This window comes from Notolabrus celidotus, chromosome 19, assembly GCF_009762535.1.
Source record: "Notolabrus celidotus isolate fNotCel1 chromosome 19, fNotCel1.pri, whole genome shotgun sequence".
In the NCBI taxonomy this organism is placed as follows: domain Eukaryota; kingdom Metazoa; phylum Chordata; class Actinopteri; order Labriformes; family Labridae; genus Notolabrus; species Notolabrus celidotus.
In genome coordinates, this window is record NC_048290.1 from 2,158,183 (window position 1) to 2,168,651 (window position 10,469).

At 40.4% G+C, this 10,469-nt stretch overlaps 1 protein-coding gene across 3 annotated transcripts; it reads left to right on the forward strand.

Moving 5' to 3' along the window:
* The first annotated feature begins 748 nt into the window (after nt 1-748).
* LOC117831637 (cyclin-dependent kinase 2-associated protein 1) lies at nt 749-7,593 on the forward strand. 3 transcript variants are annotated; one of them, XM_034710424.1, is made up of 5 exons: nt 749-840; nt 1,328-1,641; nt 4,651-4,751; nt 7,270-7,396; nt 7,486-7,593. In XM_034710424.1, the coding sequence occupies exons 2-5, from the start codon at nt 1,614-1,616 to the stop codon at nt 7,551-7,553; spliced, it is 324 nt and encodes a 107-aa protein (XP_034566315.1). In that variant the 5' UTR covers nt 749-840; nt 1,328-1,613; the 3' UTR covers nt 7,554-7,593. The 3 variants fall into 3 exon arrangements, with proteins under 3 accessions (XP_034566315.1, XP_034566316.1, XP_034566313.1); XM_034710425.1 differs by lacking the exon at nt 1,328-1,641 and having other exon boundaries at nt 784-840; XM_034710422.1 differs by lacking the exons at nt 749-840; nt 1,328-1,641 and adding an exon at nt 2,019-2,176 and having other exon boundaries at nt 7,486-7,590.
* The last annotated feature ends 2,876 nt before the right edge of the window (nt 7,594-10,469 follow it).

Genomic DNA, 10,469 nt, shown 5'->3' on the forward strand with positions numbered 1-10,469 from the left:
TAAAATGTGCATTATGCTTGTTATTTAATGCCTTAAAAAGGCTGTACCGTCTGCACACACTGGTATGATCCAATACACTTCATTTATGTTCGTTTTTTATGGTTTAACTTCAAGAAATGATCCCAGAATTTCTTCTGTGGGCTTTATTTTTCAAATTAATGTAATTAAAATGATGAAAATGTGCATTATTATTATTATTTTATGCATTAAACGTGTTAAAAACAGGCTGTACCCTCTGCACACACTGGTTTTGTGGGATCCATCCCCCTGACTAACTAATAATATAGTATATACAATTTTATAAAGATTTCTAGCATGTGAGTGGTGCATTATAGCTTATAAAATGGTAAAGTTCATTACTAGAGTTAATGTACTTGCCTTTAATGTATATTTCTGTACACTTTTTTATGGTTTAACTTCAAGAAATGATCCCAGAATTTAATCTGTGGGCTTTATTTTTCAAATTAATGCAATTACAGTGATTAAAATGTGCATTATATTCAATATTTAATGCATTAAACGTATTAAAAACAGGCTGTACCCTCTGCACACACTGGCTTTATCTGCTCCTTTGTGGGATCCATCCCCCTGTGGGGGGATCCCTGCAGGTCATGACACTGGGGCCCAGGATTGGACCAGACCCAGTGTATCCAATCGTGTGGCCACTAAAGACGACCATCATGATGAAGATGGGTCTCCAAGTGAGGCCTTAAACTCCCTCCTGATCTTTTACATGTGGATTTGAGGAGTGGATCATTTTAAAGAACTTTTTCCTGTTTTCTTTGTTCCTGTAAAAGCTCTAAACCTTCACAATGGATGCTCCCACACAGACAAAGACAGGTATCTGCAAACTCAAACAAAAGCGTGTGAAAATGTGAAAAAGGTGAAAATGTGGATATTTAAAAGTGAAGGAGTGTTGTTTAAAAAAGGTGAAATGTGCTTTAAATGTGGTGAAACTTGAATTAAATGTCTTTTAAAAAGTGTGAGCCTCCCACATGTTCATCACTTTTTGAATCAAAATGTGATCTAAGTGTTTTTAAAGTTCAAAGTGTGCAGCTGGATCCATCCCCCTGATTAACTAATAATATAATACATATCATTTTGAATAGGCTTTTCGTCATGTGAGTGGTGCAATATAGCTTATAAAATGGTAAAATTCATTACTAGAGTTAATGTATTTGTCTGTAATGTATATTTATATATGCTTTTTTATGGTTTATCTTCAGGAAATGATCCAATAATTGAATATGTGGGCTTTATTTTTTTAATTAATGTAATTAAAATGATTAAAATGTGCATTATGCTTGTTATTTTATGCTTTAAACAGGCTGTACCCTCTGCACACACTGGCTTTATCTGCTCCTTTGTGGGATCCATCCCCCTGCCTCACAGGGGTCCCTGCAGGTCATGACACTGGGGCCCAGGATTGGACCAGACCGGTTGTGTTATCCAACCATGTGGCCACTAAAGACGACCATCATGATGAAGATGGGTCTCTAAGTGGGGCCTTAAACTCCCCATGTGAATATAAGGACTAAACAAAAGAAGAGTGGATCATTTTAAAGAACTTTTTCCTGTTTTCTTTGTTCCTGTAAAAGCTCTAAACCTTCACAATGGATGCTCCCACACAGACAAAGACAGGTATCTGCAAACTCTTCTTTTGTAGTTGAGCTCAAACTCAAACAGAAGCGTGTGAAAATGTGAAAATGTGGATATTTAAAAGTGAAGGAGTGTGGTTTAAAAAAGGTGAAATGTGCTTTAAATGTGGTGAAACTTGAATTAAATGTGTTTTAAAAAGTGTGAAGAGCCTCCCACATGTTCATCACTTTTTAAATCAAAATGTGATCTAAGTGTTTTTAAAGTTCAAAGTGTGCAGCTGCAGAGATTCCCCTGAAATGTGTGGATAATGTGTGATAAAAACGCGCGTGGATTCGTCCCTTAATGCTGTGGATTAAGTGTTTTTCCTCTTTGATCAGCCGCACTGTTAGAAAGCAGAGTGGGTGTCAATATAAAGTGACGGCCATATTTGCCGGTGCCGCTGTTGTAAACAAAAAGTGAGAGACAGACGCTTCACTGAATTTCGGGTCATTTTTCTTTCTTTAATTTAACATGTCTTTGGGAATGTCTTATAAACCCAATGTCCATCAGCACATTCCGGGAACTTCAGGGAACCAGGGTAAGGAGAAAAACCGGGTCCAGATCCAGGTCTGCGTGCGTAAAATCGAGTGTTAGATTCGGGGTCTCGGAGAATACCTGGAGAAAGACCGTGTCTGTAGTTTTTGTCCAGTTATATATATAGGGTCAGATCCTGGGAGCTAGGCTAATTCAGATCCGCCATTATTACTAATGTAAAAGAGCTCCATCCGAGAGACCAGGACCCGGAGAAACACTACCAGGATGCCACACCAGGACGCGCCGGGTCCTGAACTGTGGTTCCGCGGCGCTCCGGGTCCTGGTCCCGCTGGGGGGGCGCCGATACACGGTGACTAAAATGTATCAGTTGTGTCTTCTTGAGCCAGCCTTGTTCCGTTTCCTCCATGATGCTCCGACCGAGGAGCTGCTGCTGCTGATTGATCTGCCGCGGAGCGTTTACGACTCTACGAGGACACCAAGCGACCGAGGGGGGAAACTACAGCCGAACACAGCGGCAGGGGGAGCGGCGAGGGTGGAGACTACAGAGGAACAGAGCGGCAGGGGGAGCGGCGAGGGTGGAAACCACAGCCGAACAAAGCGGCAAGGGGAGCGGCGAGGGTGGAAACTACATCCGAACAAAGCGGCAAGGGTGGAAACTACAGCCGAACAAAGCGGCAAGGGTTGAAACTACAGCCGAAGAAAGCGGCAAGGGTGGAAACTACAGCCGAACAAAGCTGCAAGGGGGAGCGGCGAGGGTGGAAACTACATCCGAACAAAGCTGCAAGGGGGAGCGGCGAGGGTGGAAACTACATCCGAACAAAGCGGCAAGGGGGAGCGGCGGGGGTGGAAACTACATCCGAACAAAGCGGCAAGGGTGGAAACTACATCCGAACAAAGCGGCAAGGGGGAGCGGCGAGGGTGGAAACTACATCCGAACAAAGCGGCAAGGGGGAGCGGCGAGGGTGGAAACTACATCCGAACAAAGCGGCAAGGGGGAGCGGCGGGGGTGGAAACTACATCCGAACAAAGCGGCAAGGGTGGAAACTACATCCGAACAAAGCGGCAAGGGTGGAAACTACATCCGAACCAAGCGGCAGGGGGAGCGGCAAGGGTGGAAACTACATCCGAACCAAGCGGCAGGGGGAGCGGCAAGGGTGGAAACTACATCCGAACAAAGCGGCAGGGGGAGCGACGAGGGTGGAGGACAAAACCCCTCCGAACCTCTCTGATTTTTAAAAGATTTACACAGATTATTTTATTCAAACATAGAAATAGGGACAATTTTAGCTCGATGCCAGCTCTGTTATTAATATAAGATACTTAAATATAATCATAGATTTAATATTTCTCACGTTTAGATACATAATGTGCTTACAGCAGCGAAGTAGCACAAAGACAGGTTGAGGGATCAGACTGTGATGAAAAAAATGCATTTAATTTGAGCACTTATCAGATTTACTTAGATCTTTAATTTAAAATTGAATTAAATCAATGTAATGTTATTTTTATCTAACATTTATCTTTCATTTTATCAAACTAATCCAGAGTAAAAGGTGTAGTTTGATTCCTTTGTTGATCGTCAGAGAAAGTCAAACTGTTATAAGAAGTATTTGAAACCTTTATAATAAATATTATAATGTAAACATTGTTATTAAGATGTATCTGGAGCAGACAAAGTGAAGGAACCAGGAAGCAAGTGACCAAACCTCACCAAACCTCTATTTTTACAAGATTTAGTGAGATTATTTTTATTGAAACGTAAAAATAGTGAAAGTTTCAGGACAATTCCAGTATTAATTTTAGAATAAAATACCTTTAAATAATCATACATTAATTATATCTCACTCTTAGATACAAAATGTGCTTACAGTAGTAAATTAGCATCTCTAGACAACATAATCTGACATAAAAACAATCAGATATCATTCTTTAAATATTTTAAAAAAGGTAATACATTTGTTTGGTTATTAGATGTATTCAGATCGTAAGTCAAAGTATCCTACTACAAATTTAAATTATATTAATGTAATGTAATTTTTTTTTAACATTTAGGGATCCTTTTTAAGCAAACTAATCCAGAATAAAAGAAATCTGCAACAATTTTTCTGATAAATTTAAGTAGTTTAAGTTAAAGTAGGCACCAATGACTGTCTACTAAAACTATAAATGAGTGGTGTAAACTTTACTGGAGACACAAAGGTGAATCACAAAACCAAATCTCTTTATTGCAATCTAATCTATCTGAGAATGTTTTAGTATCAGTCCAATCTTGGTCTCAATGGAGAGAAAAGTACCATTGTCATGCGGTAAAAAAAACTCTGACATGTCATTTGAAGGTAATTAGAAACTAATGTGGAGATCTGGAGAAAGTTTAGATGTCTGTAATTTTTCTGGAAGAGTTTGTGATCATCTGTGATCTGGACTATTTAAATCCAGATGATGAAGAGAGTGATAAATAATGTGACTGTGGATGTTTTAAAATCCTTTGACTGACCTCAGCTTGTGTTTTCTCCTCAGTTGGAAACCTCCAGTCTCCCTCAGCAGCTAACCTGGCCACGTTGCAGTCCTACAGGCCTCTCCTGAGCGACTACGGGCCTCCATCTCTGGGATTCTCACAGGTGAGCATGAACACATGTGGAGAGTCTACATACAAATCAAGACAGGTTTTAATATGAATCCTGCAGAGCCTCTACTCGTGCATGCTCATGAGGGATCAACAGGGCATCACTGTGTCCCTGTTTTGATCTAAAGATGACAGTCAGGGAGTTAGTTGAGCTTAAGTTCAACCTCAGGCGTCATTATTAGGATATTATAACTCTGCTTTCACACCCTCACTTCTTTATTGTCTCAGGACAACACCACGGTCATATTCTCCTTCCTCTCTCTTCCCTCTCGTCCCGTCTTCTTCCTCTTCCTCTCTTCTGAATCCCGCCTGCTGCCTTAGTGTTTTAGATTAAAGGTCTGACAGTGTTTTGGGTGCAGAGTGAGTTTAATCTCTCGACACAGCAGGGGGACGGAGTCACAGTGAGCCGGTTCAGATCTATCTGAGGACTGAAATCTCTCTGTGATCATACGGACGGCGTGCAGCGTGGAGAATCGCTCTGAACGTTGTCTTCTCCTTCAGCAGATTCAACAGTTCTTACATGGAGGTCTATTAATAGGAGCACAGAGCCTTGACATGGTTAGATTATCCTGTGTGAGTTTGCTTTATGAAGCAGAGACTGTAAAGCTCTGTGAGGAGTTTTAACTGGATGTGAATCAGATTGTAAGTCAGAGAAGGTTATCGATTCATTTCAGAGAGAGAGAGACCCTCAGCAGCAGGAGCTCTGACAGCTTCTGTGTTGTAGCGTTTAATGCCTGGAGAGGCGGTGGGTGTCAGACCAGATGATTGAGGCAGCCTTTCATCACTTTTTCAACAACACATGTTCACAATGAGTGACACATTCCACTGTCGGAGGCTGCGCTCATTCAAGCCGTGTTTTACGTTGGCGGTTCCTTCTTTCAGGACAAAACCAGATCAGAGTCCTCGATGCTGAAACGTCCTCTTCATCAGCTGAACTCAAAACGCTCTTTTTATGTTTACTTTGTAAGTTCCTTTAAAGCAGGGGTTCCCAAAGTGTGGGTCAGGACCCCCTGAAGGGTCGTGAGATGTCTTCCAGAATTTTTTTTTAATCTTAATTATCTAAAAATAGAACATTTTAACCATTATAGTAAAGAATATGGACAGAAATAGTAGCTAAACTTGAAATAAAACCTTGAAAATATTAAATGTAATGAGTTTTCTGCCTTTCTTTGTTTCCAGATGACTCCTAAGTTTAGTGTTAGTGAACAGTTAATGATCTAAAGCATCAGTAGCAGCAGGTTCATTCATAACAGCACAGGAAACACAGACACATGCTCATATAGGTAGGGTCATTTTCTGCAGCCCAGCTAAATGAAGCCACATTAAATCACTTTGAGGGGCAGTGGGGGTTGAGAGTCTTTGGCACCGATATTTTGGGGGTCGCAGGCTGAAAAGTTTGGGAACTCCTGCTTTAAAGGATAGCTGGTATGGGGCGCTGGTGGACTAAGCGCCCAACATACAGAGGCTGTAGTCCTCGTCACAAAGGTCGTCGGTTCGACTCCCTGCCGCGACCATTTCCTGCATGTCTTCCCCCGCTCTCTACTCGCCACATTTCCTGTCTCTCTTCAGCTGTCCTATGGAATAAAGGCAAGGCAAGGCAAGGCAGCTTTATTTGTATAGTGCATTTCATACACATACAAATATGATAAAACAGAAAAGAAAGGGGAAATTAGAAATATATTAAAAATTACATTAAAATTTTAATTTAAAGTGGGTTAAAATAATCTAAGATAGGAAGGCAGTGGGAAATAAGAAAGTCTTAGTCTTTGATTTAAAAGAGGTAAGAGTTGGAGCAGACCTGCAGCTTTCAGGGAGTGTGTTCCAGATATGTGGAGCATAATGACTAAACGCTGCTTCACCATGTTTCCTTCTGACTCTTGGGACTGAAAGCAGACCAGTACCTGATGACCTCAGAGGTCGAGGTGGTTCATAAAGTAGCAGCAGATCAGCCTAAACCATTCAGGTCTTTATAAACCATCAGCAGGATTTTAAAGTCTATTCTCTGACAGACAGGAAGCCAGTGTAGGGATCTAAGATCTGGAGTGATGTGGTCTACTTTGTTGGTCCTTGTTAGGACAACAAAAAAAGAGCCCAAAAATATAACTTTAAAAAAAGAAGGATAGCTCTTATGAAGCACATATGGAATGGGAAGGAGCACCATTGGCCTGGTGGTATAAAGTTGCCCCTAATCTAAGAAATCTTCAGCATGATATCATATTTAATGACATTTAGTTGTATGCATGGTTTTCAAAATAATCAGTCATCACACTCATAGTTTAACTATTATTTACAGATTTCCAAAAATTGCCAATTTTTTCTGCTTAAATTCATTGAAACAATATTCTGCGTCCTCATTAGTGTGCTCTTTGACTCCTTTGGAACAATAAAGCGTCCCCTCTCCCTCTCTCACTCTGATGTTCTCTGGATTAAGAGTCCCTCTCAGACCCCCCCTCTCCCTGAAAGAAGTGAAGTGTATTGAGTTTTGCTCATCTTGCTGTGTTTGCTGACTTCAGGGCTCCTCTGGCAGCCAAGTGCCTCAGAACAAATATGCAGAGCTGCTGGCTATCATCGAAGAGCTCGGCAAGGAGATCAGGCCCACATATGCTGGAAGCAAGAGTGCAATGGAGAGACTGAAAAGAGGTGAGTGTGACTGCTGAGGAGTTAACCACAGAGTTATCATCTAGAACAGTGCAGCGTGTTTGTTAAACTCAATGTGTGTTTCTTTAAAGGGATCATCCACGCCAGAGGGCTGGTGCGTGAGTGCCTGGCTGAGACGGAGAGAAACGCACGCTCCTAGCTGACGACACATTCCTCCCCCCCCCCCCCCCCCACAAGAAGAACTAACATCGGCGTCTCATGAAAAAAAGAAACTTGCATGGCATTTCCTTTTCAAAAGAGGAAGTAAAACTGACGAAAGGATGGAAAAAAAGAAAAGCTCCTAGAGTGAAAAAAAGTTACAATAACACAAGTCCTGACTCCTGAGGGATCATTCAAATCATGTGTGGCTCAAATCAAACGAGAGAGGATGATCATGTGTTTTTACACCCGACTTTCGGGGTCTTAAGTTTTGACTTCATATTTAAAGACGTTGATTTGTGCATGCGAACGGGCCCGTGGGTTAAATGTAGACAGTGCATGGTTTGTACAGGGGTAGACGGAGAAGACCTCTTCTTCTTTTTGATAGTATTTGGTCTGATTTTCAGACCCTTATAACACACGTGACGGAGGGAGCGAGGGGCAGAGAGGTGCCAAACGCGTTGGTTCATTCGTGTTGAGGCTGGTTTTGGTATTAAAAAAAGGAAAATGCTGTTACTTGCATCTTTGTATGTATTTATTACTCAGTGTAATAAATTGTATTTTCAATATGGTTGTCATCGTGTCGTTCATTGCATGTCAGGCTTTCTGCTGCTCTTAATCTGAAGTCACTCTTGGGATTAACTTTTAATTAAGAAGGAGGAAATGAACTGGAAGATGATCAAGGAGGGGGATTTGATTTAGGAGTCTTTAAGTTGTCTTGATTGAGGATGAGAAACGGAGGTCCAGTAACTCTGCTGTCACAAAAATATAAGATTCAAACACAGGAGAGGTTATCTAAGATTTCACATAAAAAAGTCCAAAACATACAAAATGAATGTGTGACTCTGGACTTCTTTCTTTTATTTAACCACTTTTATCATGTCACAACCTCTCAGATGTATCCAGTGATCCTCTCACAGCAGAACTATAAGCAATCAATAAGATACAAGCTGATCTGTGTCTTGAATAGATGCCTTATGTTTTATTCTTAAATCAACCAACTTGAAGCTGATACTCAATCTTGAAACAAGTTTTATTTTGATGAGACTTTAGGTGAGACAACCAATGTAGCTTATTTTAACAGTCATTCACTCAATTTAAGATTCCCAGACTAACTGAGACAAAAAAAAAACATGTTCATGATCAATTTAAGATTCAACCATACAAACAAAGATTAAAAACAAGTAAAGAACTCTTAAAAACAAGGTCCCTCATCAAACATGTCTCAATCTAAGAATTAAAATCTTGGCAAGTGCCGAATTATTTGCAGTGCACGGACAGTGCTCTACATAAATCACATGAAAAAATTACATACATGAAATTAAACAACTGCTAAAAAGATGAGAAATGTATGATATTAGACACTGAAGAGGCTGCAGACTGAGTCATAAAGTCTATACTATAAATATTGATAAAGAATGTGCACAGCAAGACTAGTATAGTAGACTTTGCTTGAGGCGGTGCAGAAATATCACCAAATATTGACACAATATATTATATATGACTGTAGTTTGAATATTCAAGATGCATGAATATAAAAATGAGTCACTCTCTGCACACAGGGGCGTCCGCAGGAATTCTGGGCCCCCTGAAAAGATATCTCAGTGGGCCCCATCACCACAGCCAACCCTACACAATATAAAATAATTTGCATTAAACAAAAATATATGCTTAAAACTCTCCTAGTTAACTGACTCAAATCTAAGCTACATATCAATATTATTATTTATTTTGCAATTTCTCCACATGTAACTGCACAATGTTGACCTTCAGACTGTCCACCTCTGCAAACAAGATGATTTGAAGCCAAGTGACTTGTTGAATAACAACAAGGGGGCAGTATTTGGTATAATCTGACTTCATGAAGTCAAATAAAACTCTAAAAACCTACAGTTTCCTTTCAATTACATTCAATCAGACTTGATGCTGTGAAAATATGACAATTCCCCACTTTAGGCATGAGACGCGCATCTCACAGAGCTCAGACTCCCCTTTTTCCCAGAAAGGAATCCTGAATGTTTGTTTATTTATTCAGACAATTTTAGTTATCTTATTGCAGTTAAAATAAGATAAGATAAGATAGTCCTTTACTCGTCCCACAATGGGGAAATTCAAGTGTCACAGTAAAAAAGTAGACAAAGTGCAAAAGAAATATATAAAGCAAACAAGAGCCTATAAAGTAACAATTATTAAAAAGTTATTAGCAATTAAAATTAAAATTAAAGAGGTAAAAAATAAGCGTATCTTACACACACACACACACACACATATATATATATATATATATATATATATATGTATATATATATATTATTGGTTATAGAGTCTGACCACTGCAGGAAGAAAAGTCTGTCACTGAACAAGCTCCTTAGTGTTGTTATGGTCTCCTGGAGGGGGTGTGACGTGTTGACCATCAGAGAAGATAGCTTTGCTATCATCCTCGTGTCAGCCACCACCTCCACAGGGTCCAGTGGGCAGCCCAGGACAGAGCTGGCCTTCTTCACCAGTCTGTTCAGCTTCTTCCTGTCAGCAGCAGAGATGCTGCCTCCCCAGCAGACCACTCCAAAGAAGATGGCTGATGCCACCACAGAGTCACAGAAGGACTTCAGAAGAGCACAAAAGAAAAGAAAAGCGTAGTAGAAAACACATTTTATTTCAGGCCCATTGGGGTCCCCCCTCCCTACTTGGGCCCTGGGTAATCAGTCCCACTTTCTCTCCACTAGGACGCCCTTGTCTGCATACAAATCTACCTTCAGGGTCTGAAGTGCAGACACGAGCAGGGAAGTAAACAGCAGGTTACACAACAGTTGTGATAAATAATATAATTATCAAATATTTAAGGAACTTAAATAGAGGACACTCTTTCAGCCTAAAGGTGTAGAAAAGATTTAATAACTCCATCTGTGCTTTTTTTATT